Raw genomic sequence first — 26,421 nt, forward strand, 5'->3', positions numbered from 1 at the left:
GTGTTGTCGTGGCAGCAGCCTCAGGAGTTGTAGCAGCTGCCCAGCCTTGTAGCCGCACGTCAGATGTTGTAGCAGGAACTCAATGTTGTTGCAGCAGCTTGGTGTTGTAGCCTTGTTGTAGAAAGATTGAAAAGATCCAAGAAATGTGGTTTCATGCAATACAAAATTATTTGAAAAATCTGCGCATAAAATTTTAAAAGGTTAAAAATTAATAGATGGAGATGCAAACAAAAACAAAGATGTAATATAATTTTTGCATCCCCGTTAACTGAGCCTGGAGCTACAGCGATAAGACTTCACCTTTTATCTGTTCAGGTCAAAACGGAAGACGCCCAGGTTTTAGCTTCACGAAACTTGTACTGAATTATGCGGTGAGTTTATTCATATTTCAGTTAAAAGTTAATAAAAACTGCAAATTATCATTTATGAACAATTTGTTGTTTTATTCTTTACAGTAAAGCAAAAAGTGAAAACAGATCAACCAGAGCAATGAAAGTGAGTTTTACTGAGAGGAATTACTTATCTTCATATTTAATATCTATAACTTGTTTTAATAAACGTTTTTGTTTCCTAACAGCCACAGATGATGAACCTGCAGAAACACAGAGGAGGTTCTGCCTTGTGAGTAAAAACAAAACAATGAATCATAAAAACTAAATGATTTCTATTATCAGATAAAATTATATTAATTATTGTTAACAATGTTCCATAAAGCCTGAAGGTTTCTGTCAACACTGACTTATTATGACTGACTAATAAAAGTTCATAAACTACAGAAAATGAAGTGAAATTATTTTAGCGTCTTCAGTTGATATTAGTTTCCAGCAGTAAAGTTCAGGTTAAAGGTCGTTGAAACGAGTTTAGGATGTTAAAGTCCTGAAAAAAGTTATATATATTTTTATGTTTTTTTTTTAACTTTGATTTTTAAATGTAATGTCTGTTTGCTGCAGCTGATCCTGACCTGCAGAGCAGCAGCAGCTCCAGCCTGCAGCCACCTGACAGTGAGTCCAGCAGGGGGCAGCAGAAACACACCTGGTTCTGTTGAAACTGGCTTCATTCTGAGAATGAAAGGATTTGAACCTGCAGCCTTCTGGCTGCTCTCTGCACTCAGCTCAGGCTGTAAAGTTGAACAGAAATCAGTTTTAAAATCAGCTTTTGGCTCCACCTGCTGGAGCTTCGTCTTCCTCCTCTGTCCAGAGTCTTCCTCTGCATCGTGTTTACAGGAAATGTTGGGTTTGATCCGCTGCCTGCCGTGTTTTTGTTTCCAGTGTCTGAGCTCCGGGTCATCCTGCTGGGCAACAGCCTGCCGGACACAACTGCAGTTGCCAACTTCCTCCTGGAGGTGCCGCTGTTCACCACAGAGGAGGCTGGTCAGAGGCCTGCTGAGGGACAAGGAGGTGGTTCTGATCAACAGCCCGGATGTTCTGGACCCGGCCAGAACATCCGGGCAGACTGGCAGAGTTCACAGAGAGCTGCGTGTGCCGCTGCACTCCCGCACCGCTTCACCCAGGACCAGAACCTGCGGCTCCGCAGAGTCCTGGTGCTGTTTGAGGACCAGCCATTTGATCATACTCTGGTTCTGCTGTCCACACCCAGAACCAGAACCAGAACCAGGAGCTGCATGGAGAAGCAGCAGCTGCCACCCTGCCTGAAGCAGCTGATCAGGATGTGTCACTTCCGCTTCCTGTGGAGGGAAAACCTGGAGCATCCGGAGCTGTTCACCCGTCTGGTCCAGATTCTAAAGGAGAACAACGGGGAACATGTGAAGTGGAGAGAACATGTGAAACAGAGAACATGTGAAACGGAGAACATGTGAAACAGAGAACATGTGAAACAGAGAACATGTGAAACGGAGAGCAGGAGCGATAACCCTGCAGCTGTGGAGGAACAGCTCTACATCAGATCTGCTGCTTCCACTTGCAGATGAACATTAAAAACTGGATTCAGTCCCTGTTGCTTATAAGAATTCTCCATGTTTTCTCTGGATATTATTTTGCTTTTTTGTTCATTATAAGCTAAAATTTGAAGTAACTTTAAAGGATTAAATGTTTGGTTGTTGAACTGGTCCTTTTTTGAGAGATTATTTAAAACACTTAAATGTATATTAATATCTAAAACTATATTTTTTGTCAGATCTTTCAATCCATCAACTTTATTTCTACTATTAAGTAGATTGTGACAGTGAGGTGAGTCAGCTTTCCTTCCAAACAGGAAACTTGACACAAAACTAAATTCACTACATTGTGATTTACAGGTCCATAATATTTATGACTGGAGTTTATGCGCTCAGTTCTCACATACTAAAGACTGACTATTCACTTTTCTTTTAATTTTTACTTATGGAGCAGAAATATTCTCTGATACCTACGACTTTATTCAAGGGAAAATGATTGGTACCGATTCATAACAGGAAAATAGAAATTGCACCAAAAGGTGGGATTAAAAAGGAAAAATAAATGTGCATTTATTATTGTAGCAAGATTTGTAAACTTCTAAATTTTTTAAAGCTGGAATAAACTAACACGGTTAATACGCGTCACTTAAATCTTATTGTCCGCTGAAGTTTCTTTTTATTTGATGCATGTGGAAATCTGATGGGGCCGTTTTATTTATTTTTCAGCAGTGAAGCAGAAATCGCAGCGCCTGATCTTTTACTTTCACTTTCAGCTGTGACTCCATGAAGCAGCAGCGGCTCTGATCCAGACTGAGAATAAAACCAGGGACTCCTGGACTCTTCAGCAGGTTTTCTATGCTGGATCTGAAGAGATTCCCTGAACCTTCAGCACGGATCGATCCCAGCAGACATGGGACGACCGACTGCCGTAAGAGCGACGGGGGGCGGGGCGGGGATCGCGGCGTAATTATTCTAATACGGGAAAATACTAATACGGGAGCAAGTCGGAACAGAGGGGATAAATACGGTAGTTTTCCGGGGCAACGGGAGACTCGACAGGTATGCGTTCATAAAGATAATCAGCAGATTTTCAGCTTGTGTTTCTGCACTAACCAATAATCAGGCTGGTGAAGCAGCAGGAAGGAACCCAGACAGTTTAGACTCTGCAGCCTGCCTCCATTTTGAATCGGCTCCACTCCTTCTGGGCCCAGAACCTCCTGAACACCGACCCGTTACTTTGAGCCATGAAGCTGAAGTTGCTGTCCGATTCAGGAAATAGCTAAAGGGCGATTCCACCTAATTTTTCACTACTTAAGCATCTAAAAAAACTACAACACATAGACTCTTCTAACCTGGACTGGATTATTCTCAGCTAATTCCTGAATATTTACAACCAGTTTGTGACGTGTGAAACTTTTATCTTAATTGTAAAACTTCAATAAAGGGCGATTTCACCACATTTAATGCATCTGTACCACATGAGAAATGAAGGCCTCTTCCTCTGAAATTTCCATTATTTTGCTAGTATATCGACTTTTAGATGTTTTCTCTCATCTTTTTATCTTCAGTGTAGCAAGATTTGGGTTTGTATTTTTATTTTATCTCTGATACTGTTGGGGATTTTAAATTAACTCAAGACTCGTAAAGAACCAGACAAAAGACCAATGAGGGTTTATGCCTTCCTTTGCAAAGGGAGAGATCCACAACCTCTAACCTGCTGAGGATCAAAGGTTGGTGAGCTCTGCTCTCCTCTGCTTGGAACTGGCTTTTATTATGATGACCTTCAGTAGAACAATGCAGAGATAACAAAACAGATGGACCCCTTGGGTAGGACATTACATTATAGATAAAGAAAGAACCTTAAAGAATAACTGGTCAGAGCCAGTTAGGTAACTGAACACATTTAGATAAAACAAATAAAATGATAAAACAATGATTAGTTTTACCCAACAGATACTTCCTGAAGGGGGGCATCAAATGGGAGAATGCTTCCAATAACGCAATGTTCTATTTATGCTGGTACTGATTTTTATGTCTTTGTCTTCAACACAGGCAGTGCTCCTGTAAAAGAGCTTTTTTCATTTTTGTGTATCTGCTTAAACCCCCAGTTGGCTGTGGCAGACGGCTGCTCACACTGAGCCAGCTTATGTGGGAAGCTTCTTCCAGGTAAAAGGAAGAGTTTGCTCTTTTTTTTGTTTTTTTTGCTCGATGCTTGCTTGTTTGCTGCAAAGTGAAAGACAAATGCAAATGACGTCCACTGTGGATCCATTCAGAAGCACGCCAATGACTGGATGCTCCCTGCTGGTTTCCTCAGATAAAAACTGCATGGAACGAGTGTGAATTTGAACTTTAATGACTCATCTGATTTCTACCATCAACTGAAATGTATTATTGTGTTTAATTGACTCTTTTTTCTTGCAAAGTGCCTTGATATGAGTGCTGTAAATTTGCACTAACATGAACGGCTATGAAGTGAAAATTGAGAAGTGTTGGTGTTGATGTCCAGGACTGACATCTTCATTGTGTACACTGTAAAACATTTGAGCCATATTTAGTTGTGTTTACCATCTTCTACTCTTTAAGTCAAATTTATTGAATTTTACAGTGTGAGTTTGTGAAAGATAAACTGACGGTAGTAAGTTGTCTTAACTTTTGATTAATTTAGTCAAACGTCCAAGAGTTGAATCAACTAGTTTTTATGTTAGCACTTATACAAAAACTGAACAAAAACTGAAAGAAGAAAAATTTAATTAATTATTAATTATCATATCAGAAAATTTGTTCATGCAATTTGAAACAATAATTTCAATTATTCTAAAGAAAAATAGGTAGTTATGTTAACTTGATATTCTGAGAGGTGTGTGCTGTTTAAAGGGATCCAGGACTAGTTGACCTATTAGGTTGTAATTTTCCTACAAACTAAAAAACTGCTGTTTTTGATACGCCAAAACTCATAGTTACTTAAAAAATGCACATTTTTTGTTATATTTTTTTCACCCATGGAGGTCGCCATTTTATCGCTGATGGGTTGATGACATCATTAGGTCCATTCTGTACTGGAGTCTACAGAGAAACACGCAGGAGGTTAAGCAAGATGGGGGCTTGAGTGGCCACTCTTTCAAGCTCTCCCAAAATAGTTTAAGGAGCCATCATTGCTACTTTTGACGCAAAGAGACATTTATACCGAGACCTTCGTTAAACATTTTAACCATTGTGCTTAAAAAAGTGGAAAAGAAAAAAGACTTCCTGAAAATTTCTGACAATAGCTGCAAGTGGTAAACGCAAATCCATCAGCACAGAAACTTTGCTGAAAACATCACAGCAACTTTAAAGTTGATGATAAACGAGAACAGACGGTCTGCATTAATGAGCTCAAAGATTCGGTGGATTATATCCATGCTGAAATGAAAGCAGGAGAAGATGTTCGTAGCAAGGTTATTTCCATTTGCCAGAAGACCGCTCCAGGATGTAAAGACAGACTACCAGACGTCATCAACAGCGTTCACCGGCTGGGTCGTTACAGGCTTGAGAGAAGTGATGATGCGGTTCTCTATAAGACACTACATCCCTACATTAGACATAATTAGTTGTATCAATAAATGAAGACATTCTTTTGTTGGCTTCTATATATGGATATAATACCAAAGCAGAAAATATGCAACTTTATGATAGATTAAGTAACAGGGTGAATTACGTATGTAGAAAATATCATAATATGATGATATTGGTGGGAACTTCAGTTCAACTCTTGATGATGCATTGAATAAATAGATTTCCTCCAAAGGTCAAGACAAATCCAAACACAGTTCTAAAAAACTTTATATCAACCTTTGGCCTGACTGATGTATGGAAACAAAAAAATAGCCCCAAAGTTGAATTTACATGGCAAAACACAACGGGCTCCTTTAAGTCAAGAACTGATTTCTGGCTGGTGTCTGATTTATAGCTGATGAAATTAAGTCAATTATTCTTCCAGTTCCTTTATCAGACCACAAGCTTAATTGAAAAAAATAAAATAAATAAAAAATTAAACCAGTACGGAAAAAGTAAAATTGCAGCTTACTGAAACTCAACTCTTCACTTTTGAAAATAAAACAGTAGAAGAAAACCTTAAACAAATAATTATAAAGTATTGGAATACAGCTTGCAGTCAGAAGGAATTTAGTAAAAATGGGGAACTCCTAAAATATGAACTTCGAAAAATGTTTATGAAAACTGGAGCTGAAATTCCTAAAAGAAAAAGTAAAATAGAATCAGAAATAATAAAAGAAATGATCTTACTGAACAATGTCCTGCCAGAAAATATGTCTGAAGAACAAAAGTTTAGATTAAACCAATTACAACTGAACCTGGACAAGATTTACCTTTCCAAAGCTAGAGGAGCGAACATCAGATCGAGACAGAAATGGTTAGGAGGAGAAAAACTCTTCTTACTTTTTTAGATAAGAAAAAAAACATCAAATATCTAACAGTGTTATGAAACTTCAAATCAATAATAATATCTGTGAAGATCCTGTTCAAATCTCTTCTTACTGTGAAGCTTTTTTCCAAGAACTTTATCAGCCAAGATGTTCTGAAGAAAATGTAACACAATTTGTTAACTCTAAATAAAATTCAACAAATTAGTAAAAATAATAAAGAACAATGTGATTCCTTGATCACACTCGAAGACATCCAAAAATCCATCAATAAATTAAAACTAAACAAGTCACCGGGGACCGATGGCCTTAATGCAGAATTTTATAAAAGTTTTCAGATCAGCTGTCGCCATTTTGACATCAAGTTTATCTTGAAAGTTTGGATTCTGGATCACTTCCACCAACAACGTCTCATTACACCGAACCACAAAAAGACCAGCTGCTTCTGGATAACTGGCGACCAATTACATTACTGCAAAATGACTATAAAATTATTGCAGGTTGTATTGCTACAGAAATTAAAAATACTCTTGAAGGGGGTGTGCTGTGGCGGCGCAGGGCTTAAGCACAGCCCACATATGGAGTCCTCGACGCAGCTGTCGCAGGTTTGATTCCCGGCCTTTTTGACCTTTGCTGCATGTCTTCCCACTTCTCTCATTACCCACTTTCCTATCAATTAACTATTAAATAAAGGCCACTAGAGCCAAAAAATATATATAAAAAATACTCTTGAAGAAGTGGTTGATGAAACTCAGTCTGGATTCATACCAGGTAGACATAACTAATGTTAGACTGATATTGGATCTGCTGGATTACTCAGATTTAATAGAGGGGGATGGTCTCTTATTATTTCTGGGTTTTTAAAAGCCTTTCACACATTTCTGTTTAAAGCATTAGAAGTATTCAGATACGGACAAATCTTAATTAAAAGTTGTCAAATGTTATATAGGAATTATAATGCATCTGTAAAATTGTCACATGGCTGCACTAAAAGATTTTATTTGAAAAGAGGTCTCAGACAAGGGTGTCCAGTCTCCCCAGATGTATTTATTCTGGCCATGCAAATTCTTTCAGTTAAAATCAAGGAAAAAATGACAGGGATGAATGTTGTTCTTGTATGTTCCTTGTTTGCAATAAAAAACAGAGTAAAGACAGGAAGGCTAACTTTATGAGTAGTTGTTTATCATATTGCATTTGATTGGTGTCATTTTAGATAATGCCACACTGTCACTATCGGCTGTAATTGAAAAAATGAAAAGAAAAAAAAATGAAAATGTTGAGTCGAATCTGGATAATTTCCCACGTGAAAGAAAGCAGAGCACAGTGGGAGAGCCGGAGTGGAACAGAACCTAATGTGGACCTAATCTGTGCCGTCCACATTTCTCCACAACACTTTGAGTCATTTATACCAGCAGAACCAACGAGGCTCTAACAGGTGATCGTTACCTTGACAAGCTGAAAATAAATGCTGCGCTGCCGCTGAGACAGGCAGAGTTGGATGCTCTTTGAGATGCTAACAGGAGCTTCTGCTGACATCACCGATCCAACCGGACCCATGGAGGTCCAGTGTCGGTGGAAACAGTGACACCGGACTCTGCACAGCACAGCTAATGCCGAACCAGACACAGCGCCACAGACGCTGGAAGAAACGTCAAAAACACAAGCGGTGCTAACGGAGCTACTGCTACTGGAAATGCTAACGGAGCTAATCACCGGTACTGAATGTGAAACCACTACCAACACCGGATGAAGGTTAGACCCTAAACAGCTGTTACTGGACCGGACACAGAGCTATAGAAGAACTTACTGGACCACACAGTCCGACCAGAGGTACGTGTCATTCATCGTTTCGTCTACAAAGCTGAAGGCAGCAGCAAAACACCAGCTGCTACGGCCAACTCTGTCCTCCTCATCTTCATCTTCTCTTGTTATTTCTATGTTGTTTTTAATTGAACACGCTCCGGTTCAATTAAAAAGGCTTAATAACGTTTCCATCACTGTTTTGGCTGGAGGAGCCAGACAGTTGGACCGTTTGGCGTCATTTACCCAGAATGCATTGCAGCGTGAACAACATGCCGATGTTCATGTAACAATATTTTATTAAGATTTATAAAAACTAAATAACCTACATTATTATTACTGTGTCGTTTTTACAGCTAAAATAAAACATTCTCAAATAAGGTCTATTTTTATAACTAATCGTGGATCCTTTTGACTTGGTGAGGGCAGTTTTTTCTTGTTTATTGTGATATTATTTGGCTTAAATTACAGCATTAAGTTAAAACGCACAATTTAAGATTAATGATCTTAAAATATGTTTAGACAACTTGTCTTTTGTTATATCAACTTCATGAACTTTAATTTCTGAGTTAAAATCAATACATCTTTCGGCAGCAGGTGGATTTTCATTATACAACCAAATCATCACATAATAACGTTTCCCCTACAATCTGTTCAGCTTTTCCCTCTTTAGCTGCAGGAGCAACGACCTGCTGCCCTGAGCTGAGGCACAAAATAACCCAGTGGAGGAACAAACCTCCATCCTGATTTTACATCCACGTCCTCTCACTGTTCTTCAGCTACTAGTTATTTATCTTAAAACACTTAATATATTAATTGGTTAAAGGGTTAAATGTCAAAACTAAAACTTGAATTTGACTACAAATAATAATTCATTACACTAGTGAAGTTATATTAACAAGGTTTTTAGGAACACTTTAGTTAGATGTTTATAAAGAGCAGAAAAAGATTTTAAGTTATTAAATATTAATTAACATTTTGCAGATTTAGTCCATTAACAGTGTAGCTTCTGTTATGCTGCTGTTTGTTGAGAGAATAATCCAATCCAGGTTTTAAGAGTCTAGGTCTTGTAGTTTTGGAATTAGAGCAGCTGTAATGTGATCCAAAAGCATAAAAATTGCTGAAATTGGCTTTTATTGAAGTTTGACAAATCAAATAAAGATTTCACAAATCACAAACATGATTTTAAGTATTCTGCTATTAGCTGAGAATAATTCAGTCCAGGTTGAAAGATTCTAGATGTTTTTTTTAACTACAACGAGATTAAAGATGCTGAAGAGTGTAAAGTAGGTTAGGCTCAAGGGTCAGAAGTGAGCAGAAAATCAGGACCAGCCACGGTTTCAGTTTCTTCCAGTTATACTTTTTATTCAGTCCTCTCAGACTTCTCCCCCAGCATTCAAAAACTCACTGGTTTTATACACATTTGGCACCACACCTGTGCTTAATTGGACACAGCCACCAAGGAACAGGTCAAACAAACAAATTCTAAACAAAGAAACACCAAAACTACAAATCAATTTACAAACTCCTACCTAATGAAATTATCTGCAAAATAAGTCACATGATCCAAAATAACTCAAAAGATTATTTTTAAAGAAAAACAAACAAAGCAATACACAAAAGAAAAACCCTCTAATTGGTAGAACCCAATAAGGTAATCAATGACATCATCCAGCCACTTAATCAGGAAGTACTGGGTCGGCCCCTCCCACACTCCTGCAGATCCACAAGGGCAAATGATGGTGAGTACAAAGAAAAAATAAATACACCTTGAAACAAATTCAACCCACAATCCAGAAATAATAACCAACCTAAACATAGATAGATCCTGCAACATAATGCTAACACAAACAAACCCGGGATAGTAAGTAAAGCAAAATTGCAATGTTTACATTAATTATTATAACCAACTATAAAAATAAGTGAATGATAAAATATAAGGGACAAGTGGTGAACATAAACTGAACCACTTTGTCACAAAGAGAGTGAAAAATTAGGTGGAATCGCCCTTTAGCCATTTTCCGTATTGCAAGCTGCAATTGGACACCAACTTCATAGTTGAGCCTTTGTGTCATTTTGCAGTTTGATTTGTCTAACATTCAGATGATATTTTTACTCCTAAAAAATTAGTTTATCACTGAAATGTGACCTGACAACACCATGAAGTACAGAACATTCACATTTCCTAGAGTTTGTTGGAGTCATTTTTAAATAAAATTAAACCTATAATTGTACAGTTTTTTATATTTTGCAGATGATTTAGAATCAGAATAAGTGGAATCTCTGAAACTTCCTGCTCACTAACGTCATGGCGAGATCTCCTTCAGGTGAGTAGCATTTTCTAAAGGCAGCAAGCTTTTTGTGATGAAATGGGTGCATTTCTGCTAGGTTTGTTTCTCTATTGTTATTTTGTGAATCTGGTTCTGTTCAGTGTTCTGTTTGATGCTTCCATGACACGTTTGGTTTAGGGCTGCACTGATTGAAGTTTTCTGGTCGGCTGCAGATTACCAATCTTTTAAAAAGCCTAACTTATCAATTACAATTTTGGCCGATGCCATGTTCTTGTCTGAAATGTTGCTCAATATATCATGAAAGTTGGTGAATTGGAAACAGTGGGGTGACTGTTGTTAACTGTAAATGTGCAGACTGACCTGGTCGGTCGGTTTGTCAGTCAAACTTCTCTCACGGGAGAAAAGAAAAGCACAGTGGTTGATTTTTAGACCTTTGTTGAGATTGATAACATTGGTAGTTAAGATTGGCTTCACATGTAAAAATCAGCCAATCACAGATCTCCCAAAACTAAGGAAATCGGCACCAATAAATTGGCTGTCTGATATATTGGTGCACCCCTAATTTGGATGTTTTTGCATAAAAAAAAACAAAAACACGATGGCGGCTTTGATCCAAAATGGCTGACTTCCTGTTGGGTTTTGGCCATGGCTCCAAGAGACTTTTCTGTAGGTCCTGACAATATACACATGCGTACCAAGTTTCATAATTCTGGGTTAAAGCATGGCTTGGGGCTGATTATTTAAAGTTTTTTAAAGGGCACTGTAGACGAATTAAGCCACGCCCACCAGAGGTTGTTGTGGATTCCTGTCGTGGGGTGCATAAGGATTGATCACAGTGAGTTTGATGTAGCTCAGATAGAATCTGTGGAACGTAGAGCCAAACGTATGGACACGGCGGTACAGGTCACTTCGCCACACCCACCTGCTGTACCAAAACCAGTAGGTGCTGGAAACCACATCATACCAACATGTCTTCTGTATCTGGACACAGTATCATGTTGATTAGGTCAAAGGGGTCAGATAGCGACTGTTCACAGTAAAACATGACACTTCCTGTTCTCAGGGGGCGTGGCTTAAGTGATGTCATCATTTGATCATTGGGTATTATAGGGGACCCAATGATGATCAATCACTGAAAGTTTGGTATCTCAGTGAGTTTTTATGTAGAATATATGAGTTTCGTGTTTTATGGCGAGTAGGCGAACTTTGACCCCTGGCAACGCCCCTTCAGCATGCACAAAAACTCACTGCTTTGATAACTTTGATTCAGACAAGCCTTATGAACAATCTGACCAAGTTTGAACCTGATCAAACAAAATCTCTAGGAGGAGTTCAATCAAATACAGAGGCTGTGAACGGCATGAAAATCAGAACAGAAATGTGTGGCATCGACTCAAAGGCTTTCCTGTAACCTGTCCAGGCAGTGCACAGGTTGTGTTGTCTGGCTTTTCAGGTGACTGTTCTGTCACACAGCAGCTGGAGTTTGGCTCCTCTGCTGTTTTTACCAACAGTTTTCTGAGCCTCTGTCATGTGATCTGTGTGTCTGCTAAGCTTAGCTGCTATGATTGCTGGCAGGAGCTTCAATGTTGTGGAGAGGCAGGTTACTGACTGATAGTTGGATGGGACTGTTGCCTTCTGGGGGTCTTTATCAGGACTGTTTGGCCCTCTGTCAGCCATTTTGGGAGGGAGATTGCCCATTTATTGCCATTTTCTTATTTGACTGGGAGACGTCAGAGTTCTCAGTTTGTTTGGTCTCATCCTATCACAAGGTAGGAGGCTGTTACTGGTCTGGCCTAAGGACCAACTCTGGATAATATTACAAGCCTGCTATATTTATCCTGTGAGATATTTGGCTCATGCAGCCTGGTCTCTGCTTGTAGCCAACTGCAGGGATCATGTTCAGCTTTAAATTCACATGCAGTAATGGAGGCTGCAACTTTAATATGACTGTTAATTCACAATGTTTGATATGGTTTCTTACTTAAAGCTTAATCATTCAGGTATTAATACCATTTCTACAGTTGAAATGAAAAGGGATTTAGAAGCTTCAATGATAAAAACTAAGATCAGTGGATTGTTTTCCTGGATCATCTGCAGACCCTCGTCCGTCTCCTCAGATGGTCAACATAACATTTCTGTTTCAATGTGGTTTGAAATAAATGAACTGAGCATCCAGGCCTCTGTCTGCTGTTGGTCTGTGATGCAGCAGGCAGTCGCTGCTGTGTTGGAACGAGTTCAGCTGACAAATGACTGGAGCCAAGCTTGGCAGGCCTGCAGCACCACAGACACCCTGACATGATGCCGTCTGTGGTGGGGGGAGGGAAGGGTCTCAATGTAGAGGAAGACTGCTGTAACTTTTAACTTTTTATATGTTATTGAAATAAAATCATATAAATATGTCAACTGAAATATAGATGCTGTTGGATTATTATCAGCAACCATGATGCTGTTGCAGCAGATTTGTTGGTTTTCTATCCATGACATAAATCCTTTTTTCCACCACCTCCCAAACATGACCGGGCCGAGACCTGCTAACTTTACCAACCTGAGATGATCTGAGGAAGTATTACAATCCAAAGCAGAAGTTTGGCTCAGGTTGAGCCATTTGGAGACACCTGGAGATGGACAGCAGACACTGGGAATTGTACGGAGATATATAATAAATATAAGCTTTGTTTAAATATGCACAGTGTGCAGCTCAAACACAAACCCAACCCGAACCGTTTGATCCGTATTACCAGCAAAAGCCAATCTAATCTGCAGTCCCCTCACTTAACAAAATAGACACACAATACAATTTTAAAACAAGACAGAAAATACAAAGTTATGTCGTGTGAACCAGACTTATTACTTACTACAGGTTACTTTTTATTCACCACACGCACACACACACATACACACACACACACACACACACACACACACACACACACACACACACACACACACACACACACTTTTTTCTTTTAATCAGGTTCAAATCTGAAAGGTTTTACAGGAATATATTGATCTCATTAATGGGTTTCTCTTTTTGTCTTGACAGATGTGCAGCCTTTAAAAAGAAGCAGCAGCTATGAATTTTTACCACCTTCCAGTGAGTTTTGCTTCTCATATTTATGATTTCAAACTTACATATGGAGACCCAGGGCCAGCCAAAGGCAAAAGCAAACTAATCAGCCGCATAGTTACTAAGCCACTAAGGACCCCCACCCCAAGTGGAGCTTATTTAAACATTTTTTAAGTAATTATTTCTATGTCATTATAATAATAAAAATACACAATTTCATTGTAAAGTTGTGATTTGTTTTTACAATATTGTATATTTGACGATGGATGTAGAAATTGTTATTTTTCGTTACAAAAATAAAATAAAATTGCTCTGGTGGACACTCAGACAATATCCAGAGCCGCAGACTGGATGCGATTCTTGCCTAGATTTGCAGTCTGGCGGCAGGTACTGGAGTTTACCAGTGGGTTGGAATCCATCTTGGAGAAGTTACCAGTCCGGCATTAATCTGGATTATCAGAATGAACAGAGAGGCACTGGGAGACGTTAGGGCAGACTTCTCTCAGATAATAGCACCTCATCAGAAACTGTTTGCATGGCTTTGCACACACATCTGATGGCTACAGATACATTTCCCTGATGTCACTGCCTTTGCTGACTCATGTCTTTGTCTATTATCTGAATGTTGTACATGTGCCAATTTTTCCTGATGTGTCAGTTTTTTGCCCTGTCTGTCTAGTTTATTATTATTTTAGACGTTGTGGAGTAATCATTACTTTACGGATACTCTGATCACCCATGAGGGCCGACGACCTGGATTAGATGTTAATTTTTTGCTTTAGGTATAAATGATACTTTGTGATCTGGCAAAATGAAAAAAATGATCTGGCAATAAATTCACCTAATTTAGACATAAAACATGCAAAACACTTGCAGGCAAAATACAGCAGCTGTTCAGCCAAATGGACTGAAAAACCTGCAATCAGTAAAATAATATTTAACAGTAAGGCTCTCAGCCATAAATAATACAGGAGTCAAATTAATGACTGCCTGTATCAAATAATCACATTTCAGCAACAAGGCATTTCAAATCGCTTTACATCATAAAAACACAAGAATACAAAGTCATAGAAACACAGTCAACATTACATTTTGCACATCAGACTATTGATTAATGTTTCATAATTATGTTTCCAAAGGAAATCCAAACTGCTGGTTTTTAAGTCCAGATTTAAAGGCACTCAGTGTTTCAGCTGTTTTTCAGTTTTCTGGAAATAAATGCACCACAATTATGTTCCAGATTTGTGGTGCATTGAAGCTGAATGTTTCAATGCACCTGGAGCAGAACCAGAACCAGAACCAGAAGACCTGAGAGGTCTGGAAGGTTGATACAACAGCAGCAGATCTTTAACTGCTCAGTGATTTATAAACTACCAACTGTAGTTTAATACTGGACACAGATATGGAGGGAAATGGCACCAGCAGTGAAATCAACTCAGCAAGAACCCTGGCATCATGTTTCAGCTGAGAAACGTCTTCTACTTTCACCATCACTGTGAGGAGAAGCTTTTGATAAAAAAACAAGTGAAATAATGCCTCCAAAAGGATCCAAGACTGATACGAGACCGGATGAGGAGTTTGTATCGCTTACTCAAGTGAAAGAGTTTCTGAGCCAGCAGAAGGAAATGTACACAGAGTTGCTTCAACAACAACAGAACAAGTTCAAAGGCTTTGTTAAAATCATTATGGACACTACAAACACCGACTGGACGAGCTGACACGAGAGCTGCAGGACATTAAAACCAGCCTGCAACTAACGCTGTAAGGAAGAGGAGGGCGGAAGTGACGCAGGACTTAAAAGCAGACGTCAAAGAAGCACATCGCTTTTCTTCGTTATGATACGTTGATCACCCATCCCCGCTCGAGTGCCCCATAATTACCCAGTGACAGTTGAAGGGCACCAGGAATGCGGTCTGCATCCAGTGATGGCAATAATTAGCCAGATACACAAACATTACCATGGCAACAAGCACAGCTGACGCACAAAGAAATGGAAAAGCTTGCTACGGATTGCTGATTATGAGGATGTGGAACTGACTGCATTTCAGTACAACGACCATCATCAGCAAGATATGATGATGGTCATATCATCATATGACCATCATCCTGATAAAATTTTTACTGGTGTCAACGACAGTTGTCACTATTACACTGATGACCAGTTCAACAACAGCATTAAAACTGAACATAAGCTTTCAATAATTCACTTTAACAGTAGAATATGCAGATTTCTACAACATCAAACCTCCAACAACTCACCGACTTTCAGTATCGTGGCATCATAGGAAACGTGGCTCAACAGTGAAAAGGGCTTTGAAATTGATGGTTATGAAATGGTTTGTAAAAACAGAGAAAACAAAAATGGAGGTGGTGTAGCTCTTTACGTAGACAAGAACATTAATTATAAGATGATAGAAACAATGTCAACTGTCATGGATAATATGTTTGAATTTGTGACTATAGAAATACTTGTGGAAAAAAAGAAGAATGTCTTTGTGAGTTATATTTATAGAAGCTCCTGGATCAAATATAGAAATATTCAATAACTGGATGGAAGAAAAATGTATAAAAGTTAATCAAAAATTGCATTTATCTGTGGGGGTCTGAACATTGGTCTTCTAAATCCAAATAAACACAGAATGACAGAAGAATAACACCATGTAAAGTCTAAACTCACCAGGCCCAGTTGCATTACTGTACAACCTTCACTGATAATATTTTTACAAATGTTCTTGAAAATAGTATAACTAGTGGAATATTAATAAATGACATAATTGATCAGTCTGACTGTAACTGCAAAAAAACTGATCAAAACATCAGATCACAGTGCAGACGGGTTCAGTCAGAAGAGTCTTTGAAGGCACGAAAAGCCGATTTGATGACATATGATTGGAGATTTATAGAATAAATGATGTGAATTCATCATATGAACAATTTTTAAGAATATTTAAAATTACTATATGATTGGAACTGCCCAGTTAAGGAAAATAAGAATAAAAGCAGACAAAAAAAATGAGCCGTGGATTACAGAAGGAATATAAAATGCATGTAAAAAGAAAAACACATTTTTTAGGGAATTTATGAAACATACAACTTCTGAATCAGAAAACAAATATAAGAAATATAAAAATAAGTTAACTAATATTTAGATTATATAGAAATATGGGTGAGAGTTTGCACTAATGTGTAAATTGAGGCTAACGCACATCAGTGTGTGGAATGGATGTATATATTTAGACGTAAACCCAGATAAAATGGAAAATTAATTAACCTACGTTTTTTATTTTTTATTTAATAATGAGGGTCCATCTTCAAATATTGTATGAGTTTATTGGGTAGGAGTTCATAAGTTCTTACTTCTTCCTACTCCTTTTCAAGCATGTTAAGATCATTGTGGTACAAAAACATGTGTCCTTTGCATTCCTTGTTCTTGTTTGTGATTCTACACTTCTATCATGTTCGAAACCAATTAAAAAATAAAGAACTGTACAACAGGGTGGTGTCCATCTTCCTGGTTCTAGTCATCATTAGAAAGCTTTCAGAGTCTGTAAATAACTCAAAATGCCTGAGCAGACCCGTTCATGGTTTTGTCACATTTACCAAACGGCACCATTCTTCTCATTAGGATGAACGAATAAAACAATACATGTTAGAGACTAATATTTTCATTTCAGATTGCATCATATGTTAAGTTGTGTCATTGCAGGGCGACTTCAGGTTAGGTGGCACATGGCTGTTTGTTAAATGGGTTAAATGGTCCTCAGAAAAACACTGCCCTAACCAAAACTCAATCAGTTATTAGTTGTACACCTTGGAACTGAAGGAGTAGAACCTTAGGCCTAACTCTGACCCCTGACCCACAAACAGGGTTTCCCCTAGTGGGGACCAGGCTCCGGTCCCCACTAGGGGCCATTGGTCCCCACAACGTAGTATGTGTGAGGAAAATCGTCCTCACGAGGTATTACAAACAAATGTGCACACACACACACACGCACGCACGCACGCACGCACGCACGCACGCACGCACACACACGTTTAGATTCTGGTGTTTCTATGATGGGCTGCAGTTGCCTCTCAACACATCTTGTATTAACTAGCATCATGTTCTCTTCATGGATGTAGTTGGTATTGTTAAATGCACATGTTCTTATTCAGGAGTTCTTGAATGTAGAGCATGTACAGTGCTGCTTGAAAGTTTGTGAACTAGTTGAGTAGTTTAGATTTTTCTTTATTTTTACCATGATTTTCTTATTTTCTCATCACCAGTTTTTGTATATGAAATGTCAGGTTTATGTTCATCAATTCCATTCATTTGTTTTGAGGAAAATGTGGGAGTTGAAAGCAAACTAAATGAAAAATGGAATCAGAGCATCTGCAAAGGTAAATGACCCACAGCTGCACTGATAAAGACAATCAGGTAAAAGACTCAGGTGAAGCACATGTTAGTGCTTGAGTAATCAATTAAGCAGACCAATCAAATGAGACGTCCTTGGGAAAAGTTTGGAGGTGCACTGGTTAAAAGGGAGAGGAAACCAAACAAACCACCGTTGTGTCAAGGCATAAAGACCAGACCAACAATGCCGAGAGGAAGGGAGACATCTGAGGACATCAGGAAGAAGGTGGTGACAGCCCATCAGACTGGGGAAAGCTATAAGACCATCTCCAAAAGATTGCAGCTTCATCCATCCACTGTAAGACAAATCATTTACAAATGGAGGGCACTAGGCATCACCGGACAGCCATCAAAACTTCCTCAACAAAGCACCAGAAAAATAATAATGCAGGTAAAGGCCAACCCACACATCACCACCAGAGAGTTGCAGACCTCTCTGTCAGCGTCTGGGATCAATGTACATGCATCTACAATCAGGCGAAATATCAATAGACATGGCATTCATGGGAGAGTTGCTCAAATGAAGCATCTGCTCTCAAGAACGACCAAAGCTGAACGTTTAAAGTTTGCCAGAGAACACTTGGACAAACCAGAGGCTTTCTGGAAGTCCATTCTCTGGACGGATGAGTCCAAAATTGAATTATTTGGCCACAATCACAGGCGCCATGTTTGGAGAAAAGTAAACACTGAATTTAAAGAGAAGAACCTCCTCCCAGCAGTGAAGCCTGGTGGTGGAAATGCGAAGTCTGGGCCTGCTTTTCTGCCTCCGGACCCGGACGACTCCATACAGGGACCATCAACAAATTCTTGACCAGAATCTCCTGCCATCAGTCAGAGTTGAAACTGGGACAGAAATGGATTATGCAACAAGACAATGACCCAAAGCAATCCAGCAAAAGTACCAAAGAATGGCTTAAGAGAAAGATTTGCACTCTGGATTGGCCCAGTCAAAGTCCGGACCTCAACCCCATAGAAATGCTGTGGTAAGATCTGAAACGGGCCGTAGATGCCAGATGTCCCTCCAGCCTCTCAGCTGACAGAGTTCTGCAAGGAGGAGTGGAGAAAAATCCCAAACAGATGTGAGGCTCGTTTTACAGAAGACGTTTGGTTGAAGTAACGGCTGCAAAAGGAGGAGCCACAAGGTACCAACTGAAAGAGTTAGCTTGCTTTTGCACTTGGCAGATTTTCTGTTTTTGACAGATAAAATACTTTTATTGAATAAATTATGAAAATATGGATCTTGTTTTTCTTTGTGTTCCTTATTTGGTGGGTCTGCTTTACAATTTGAGCTTTGGATGTTCATTTCACATGATTATTATAATTTTTCTTTAGAAAACAATGGCCATGTTTGGATGGTTCACAAACTTTCAAGCAGCACTGTATGTTACTGAGTCGGAGTTTGGAGGATGACCAGAACAAAATAAGTTGATCTAGAATTAAAATGCAGTTTAAGGAAAAACGATTCCATAAAATGTAAAAAAAAAAAAAAAAATTATTTAACATCTAAAATTGAAGTCATGTGTTGTCGTCTTTTTTTTGTTTTTTTAAGATCAGTAAGTGGTAATGTTAAAAAGGAAATTTTAAGTTTTTGCCAGTTTGTAGTTGACGTCATTTTTCCTTCACAGATAACACTAACTTCTAAACTGCATGGAAAAACAAAACATTTACTTTAATGTCTCCTCAGTATTTTCCTAATTCAGTGATTAACTTCCTGTTTCTGCAATTTCAGTGCCTGAGCTCAGACTGGTTCTGCTGGGAAGCAGCTGGTCTCAGAGGAACTCAGTGGGAAACTTCATACTGGGAGTGGATGGTTTTAAAAATGAAGCTCAGTCCTGTATGAGACTCAGTAAGGAAGTGGAAAACATGAAGATATCTGTCATCAACACTCCAGACCTTCAGTTTCCCACTGCAGACAGCCTGACAGAGTTTATCACAGACTGTGCTGAGGTCTCTGCTCCTGGACCTCATGTGTTCCTGCTGGTTCTGCAGCCTGAAGACTTCACTGAGGAGGAGAAGAACAGGATCTACAGAGTCCTGAAAGCCTTCAGTGATCGATCATTTGATCATTCATTCGTAATGATTCAGAAACCCCGGTGGATGTCACGCTACGACCTTCTGCAAGATTCTAGAAACAAGGCTCTAATTAAGGAGCTGATCAGAAAATGTAGATACAGACACTTAAAGATGGAGGAAACTGACCTTCCAGAGCTGCTGAGTCAGTTTGGTCAGATTGTAAAGGAGAACGATGGAGAACATGTGAGATATGAAGAGTTTGAAGAAGCAGGAAGCAGCTTGGAGGATCCTCATCAGAACCAGGGAGGAAAAGCAGCAACAGGTTTTATTACAGCTGCTGTTAAATCTGCTGGTGAGTTCAGAGACTGAGATTAATGATAAAACTTTGAGACATCATTTATGTTTATTTGATCTTTTGACACAGTAATGTTCTGTTTTTAAAGGTCTCAGTGCTCAAATACCTGGAACACATCTACCATGTGAAGGTGAGTAAAGAGTTAATGAGTCACTTCTCGACACTCACAGCTGAGGATAATCTGCTAAATAAATTTACATGCATGTAAAATGCTCCCATAAAAAATCCAAACATGTATGGTAGATCAGCTGATCTTGCAGAAAGAGCCCACATCAACCCGGCTGACGAGCAAAGATAGGCAGAAGAGGGAAACAAAATAAATGTGTAAGAAAACTCAACTAAAGAGGAAACATGGAGTTTGGTGGTCAGTTCTTCATTATGATGGTTCTCATGTTAATGTGTGAAGAATCTGCTGAAACTTTTGTTGTTTATCACCAAACAGAAGACAGAAAAACGTGTGGAGAGTTGTTAGAAAGCTCAACCCGTCATGCCTCCAGCACGGATCGACTGTATAATGAATAACTGTTAATATTGAATCAGTAAGTAGAAAACAAACTGGACTTCATCTCTTTTTCATGAAGATGTTAGACCTATCATCCAAAAGGCTCCTTCAGTTCTGAGTATAATTGGAAGCAATAGGTTTATAATTTGCAGTGAGATCAGTTTCACTAATAGGTGATGTGACAAAATAAAACTTTAGCTGATCACTGGGGAAACTGAACCGAATTAACAGAAGTTTTCTGAGTGAGAAGTTGTCTTTGTTCTTCTGGCCCTATGAACCACTCCATCCAAGGACACAGGTGCAGCCCAAGCTGTGAAGAATCTGTGCAAAAGCTGTGCTTTCTTTGTTAAGCTGATGGAAAGTCCCATGTTTATGTAACTGGTAAATATTAAAAGTGATGTACTTCATTTTTTCTTCCTTCTCAGATCAGCTGAGAGTTTCAATGGTCATTTCTTTTCTATGACTCTTGAATAAAATAATCACAGAATTATTCTTGATTTGTTGTTAATTGGAACAGCGTCTCATATCAAAATAATATTAATTAACAATTCTCTTTAACATAGGTCACAGTTTAAACTTGAAGTTCTGTTCATTCTGATGCTGAACAGCTCAGAGTCCATCCACTGTTTTCAGCAGACACAACAGTGATTCTAATAAACTGCAAGATTTGGAGACTTTTCCAGAAATAATGTACATTAGCTGAACTTTGTCTCTCCATAAAATTTAAATATTCTTGTTATAAATGAAAACTGGAGCTTTGAGATGAATTGAAAATGTGTGAATAATTATTACATAATTTTCTATTTTGTTGCAGCATCTGGTTTTAGGATCATGATGTTAGGAAAAAGTGATGACAAAAAGACTAAACTTGGTAATTTAATCACTGGAGAGGAGGAATTTCATCAACAAATACTTTCCAAAACCAAACACAGTGTGGCCTCCTGCGGAGAGTGGAGAGGAAAACCAGTAACAGTCGTAAAAACTCCTGACATGTTCAGTCTGACTGTGGAGTCTTTCATAGAAGAGATGCAAAGCTGCATGAGTCTCTGTCCTCCTGGACCAAACGTTCTGCTGCTGGTGGTGAAACCTTCAGACTTCAGTGAGAAGAACAAAAAAACCCTGAAATTCATCCTGACTTGGTTTGGCCAAGATGCCTTCAGACATTCAATGATCATCTTCACACACGGTGAAGAAACTTCCTCTGTCAAAGATCTGCTGAGACTAGTCCAGGAAAAATGTTACAGCATGAATAACAATGATGACCGCAGTTTGTTAATGACGCAAATTGAGAGCATCATACATGTGAACAAAGGAAAATATCTGACCTGCAGAGACGAGACCAACAGATCCCAAAATGATCAGATGAAACCTCTGAACCTGGTTCTGTTTGGTCCCAGTGACCCACTGAAGGCGTCAGCAGCCAAGGCCATTCTAGGTCATGAGGATCTTCCTTCACAGCGTGTCAGAAAGCAGGGAGAGGCGTTTGGACGTCAGGTTTCTCTGGTGGAGCTGCCTGCCTTGGGTGGAAAAGCTCAGCAGGAAGTGATGGAGGAATCCTTCAGGTGTGTCTCCCTCTGTGACCCTGAGGGTGTCCACGCCTTCATCCTGGTCCTACCTGTGGGTCCCCTCACTGATGAAGACAAGGGAGAGTTACACACCATCCAGGACACATTCAGCTCCAGAGTCAATGACTTCACCATCATCCTCTTCACCACAGACTCAGATCCTGAACATCCTGATGTTGGTAACTTTATAGAGAACAAGGACATCCAGGATCTCCTCCAGATCTGTGGAGGAAGATATTTAGTTCTGAACATCAGAGACAGACGGCAGATCAGAGGACTGATGGAGACGGTGGAGAGAAACAGAGAGAAACTGTTCAGTTACACAACTAAAACATTATTATGGGGCCAAATGGAGGAAAAACTGCAGCTACAGACTGAACTTCAGCAGCTTAAAGGAACAAGTCCTGACACAGGTAAAGACTTCATGACTAAAATAAACTATTTTCTAGATGCTTTCATCCTTTTTGCTACTTCTTTGTGCAGTTCTTTTATGATGTCCAGTTTTTAAAATGCTTTATATGCAAACTGTTCTTGACTTTATGTGAAGCATTAGTTTCTACAGCAGAAGATTCTTTAACACAATAAAGTTCAAAACTGTTCTTTAAATGCTATTTTTAATTCAATAAGAATAAATCAAAACAAAGGATTTTGAACAGGGACAATCCCTTTGATCAGAGAATAAATACTTTCCTTACCAACATATTTCATAATGTTTATTATAAAAGATTTCTAAACACAGAAGAATTAACCTTATTTTGTGAAAAGTTTGATTTAATCAGGTGGTCTATATAAATAAGTTTCCTAAAATGCAACAAAGGTGTCAGTTTGTTAGCACTTACCTATTATAAAAGCATCGCATTAATATAATATCAGTAAATGAATATAATTGTTTTCTGATTTCACAGAGCCAGACTGCCTCAGGATTGTTCTGATAGGGAAAACCGGCTGTGGGAAGAGCTCATCAGGAAACACCATCCTGGGAAAACGGGAGTTTAAATCCAAATCAGTTCAAAAGTCAGTGACTAAAAACTGTCAGAAAGCTCATGGTGAGGTGGACGGTCGTCCTGTCGCTGTGGTCGACACTCCTGGTCTGTTTGATTCAACCTTGTCCAATGAAGAAATCGGTGAAGAGATGGTGAAATGTATGAGTCTCCTGGCTCCTGGTCCTCATGTTTTCCTGGTGGTTTTGCATATTGGTAGATTCACAGAGGAGGAGAAGGAAACTTTAAATCTCATCAAGAAAGTTTTTGGAAAAGATTCTGAGAAATTCACCATCATCCTTTTTACTGGAGGAGACAAACTGGAACGTGAGGAAATGTCCATTAGTGAATTTATTGCACAATGTGATGATTCCTGTAAGAAGCTGATCTCTGACTGTGGAAGAAGATACCATGTGATCAATAACTATGATGATCAGAATCGATCTCAGGTCAGAGATCTGATCAGAAAGATCAACACCATGGTGAAGGACAATGGAGGAAGTTTCTACAGCAACGAGATGCTGCAGGAGGCTGAAGCTGCTATAAAGAAGGAAATGAAGAGAATCCTGAAGGAGAAAGAAGAAGAGATGGAGAGAATGAAGGAGGAGATGGAAAGAAAACATGAAGAAGAAAAACAACAAATGAACAGAAAACTGGAGGAACAGAGAGCAGAAATAGAGAGAGAGAGAAAACTGAAAGCCGAACAACTTGAGGAAATGGAAACAAGAATCAAAAAGGAACAAGAGCAGAGAAAGAAAGAACAGGAAAAAAGAGAAGAGGAGGAAGAACGACAGCACAAACAGTGGGAAAAAAAACAGAAAGATTTGGAGGCTCAAATAGAGTTGGAATCAGAAGAAAAGGAGAAAATCAACAGAAAACTGGAACAGAGCAGAAAAGAGATGGAAGAAAAACAAGAAGAATGGGAGAAGGAAAGAAAAGAGTGGTGGGAAAAACGGCAGAAAGAGGAAGAAGAGAGACGAGAAGAAGAACAACGAAAACTAAAAAAGCTTCAGGAAGAATTTGAAAAAGAAAAGGATGAATATGAAAATCAGAGAAAAGAAGAAGAAAAAAAGAGAAAAGAACAAGAAGAAAAAGAAGAAAAACTGAGAGCTGAAATGGAAGAAAGAATCAAAAAGGAGCAAGAGCAGAAAAAGAGAGAGCAGGAAGTTAGAGAGGAAGAAGACAAGAAGAGAAAAGAAGAGGAAGAACGACAACGACAAGAATGGAAAAAAGAACGAGAAGCTTTGGAGAAAAAGATCAAATCAGAATCAGAAGAAAAGGAAACGATCGACAGAAAACTGGAGGAGAGCAGAAAAGAGATGGAAGAAAAACGAGAAACCTGGGAGAAGGAGAGGAGAGAGTGGTGGGAAAAACGACACAGAGAGGATGAAGAGAAACAGAAAGAACTGAACAGGCTTCAAGAAAAAATTCAGAAAGAAAGAGAAGAATATGAGAATAAAATTAAAGAAGAAGACCAAAAAAGAAAGGAACAGGAAGAGAGAGAGAGAAACCTGAAGGCTGAACAACTTAGAGAAATGGAGAACAGGATTAACAAGGAGCAGGAGCAGAGAAGGATAGAGCGGAAAAGAAGAGAGGAAGAAGACAAGAAACGAAAGGAGGAGGAAGAACGACAACAAAAAGAGTGGGAAAAAAAACAGAAAGATTTGGAGGCTCAAATACAGTTAGAATCAGAAGAAAAGGAGAAAATCAACAGAAAACTGGAGCAGAGCAGAAAAGAGATGGAAGAAAAACGAGAAGAATGGGAGAAGGAGAGGAAAGAGTGGTGTGAAAAACGACAGAAAGAGGAAGAAGAGAAACAGAAGGAACTAAAAAACCTTCAAGAAAAATTTGAGAAGGAAAAAGAAGATGATGACCAGAAGAAAATGGAACTGGAGAAAGAAATGAAAGATTTAGAGGGAAATCACAACAAAACAATAGAGGACATGAAGAGGAAACATGAAGAGGAGGCCAGAAAACAAGCTGAAGAGTTAAACGACTTTAAACAGAAATATGAAAAAGAACTTGAAGCTCTGATGGAAAAGCAGAATGAGGAACAAAACACTCTGAAGAAAAACCATGAAGAAAATATCAAAATAAAGGAGCTAAAACAGAAACAAGAGGAAGAATTGAAGCGTTTGAAAGAGAAGTGGGTTGTGAAGAATTGCACCATATCCTGAGCATGTTAACAGCTCGACTCATTCTCTCATTATTAGTGATTTTAAAATGGTTTGAAGTTTATTTGAGTTTAGACTTAAACTGGAAACTTGATCACTGATGGATGGCAGCTGGTGTTTGTATGGCTAAATAACTGATTAACAGATTATCAGCAAATACATTCTAACCATTTTTAATTCACTATTGGATGAACATTATAAAGGTGGAGGATCTAATAATTCTGCAGGTCTAACTGTTTTGCTTTGAGCTGATATTAATATTACATAGTTAATGACACTGGGATGACAAATATCTGTCTTGAATGATTCTTGAATAATGACAGATGTGACAAGAAAGATATTTTTTGTCTAACATCTTGGTGAGATATTTTAATTTTCAAAACACTGAAATAAAAAATAACTTCCACTTCATTTTTATAGATTCTGAAAGAAAAATATCTGGATTTTGTTTGTGAATAATGTAATGTATTAGAAAGTATTTCCAGTAATATTTTCCTTTCATAAGGGTATTCACAAACAAAATCCAGATATTTTTCTTTCAGAATCTATAAAAATGAAGTGGAAGTTATTTTTTATTTCAGTGTTTTGAAAATTAAAATATCTCACCAAGATGTTAGACAAAAAATATCTTTCTTGTCACATCTGTCATTATTCAAGAATCATTCAAGACAGATATTTGTCATCCCAGTGTATGGAAGTAAATATGTGCCATCAGAATTTAAATAAAAAATGCATCCGAATTCAATTTAAAAAAAAAATTCAGTGTCATTATTTGTACATGTTTGCAATTTTCATATGTTAAAAAAATTCACATTCCGATTTCAAAGATAAAATTTTCAATATATATTTTTTCAGTGTTAAAAAAAATTCAGCATATAAAAAAATTCAACTTTTAAAAATTCAAATGCAATATTTTCAGTGTCCTAAAAATTCAACTTGCTCAAATTCGCCGTCTCAAATTCAGCGTCT

General features: G+C 38.4%; 1 protein-coding gene across 1 annotated transcript; it reads left to right on the top strand.

Moving 5' to 3' along the window:
- Window positions 1-1,621: 1,621 nt before the first annotated feature.
- LOC106911516 (uncharacterized) lies at window positions 1,622-25,818 on the top strand. The gene is made up of 5 exons (XM_088008437.1): window positions 1,622-1,796; window positions 19,593-20,228; window positions 20,320-20,361; window positions 21,548-22,711; window positions 23,204-25,818. The coding sequence occupies exons 1-5, from the start codon at window positions 1,622-1,624 to the stop codon at window positions 25,453-25,455; spliced, it is 4,269 nt and encodes a 1,422-aa protein (XP_087864563.1). The 3' UTR covers window positions 25,456-25,818.
- Window positions 25,819-26,421: the final 603 nt, after the last annotated feature.

Source organism: Poecilia mexicana, unplaced genomic scaffold (assembly GCF_051168715.1).
Source record: "Poecilia mexicana isolate PSO_F unplaced genomic scaffold, ASM5116871v1 scaffold_9, whole genome shotgun sequence".
NCBI classification, from domain to species: Eukaryota; Metazoa; Chordata; class Actinopteri; order Cyprinodontiformes; family Poeciliidae; genus Poecilia; species Poecilia mexicana.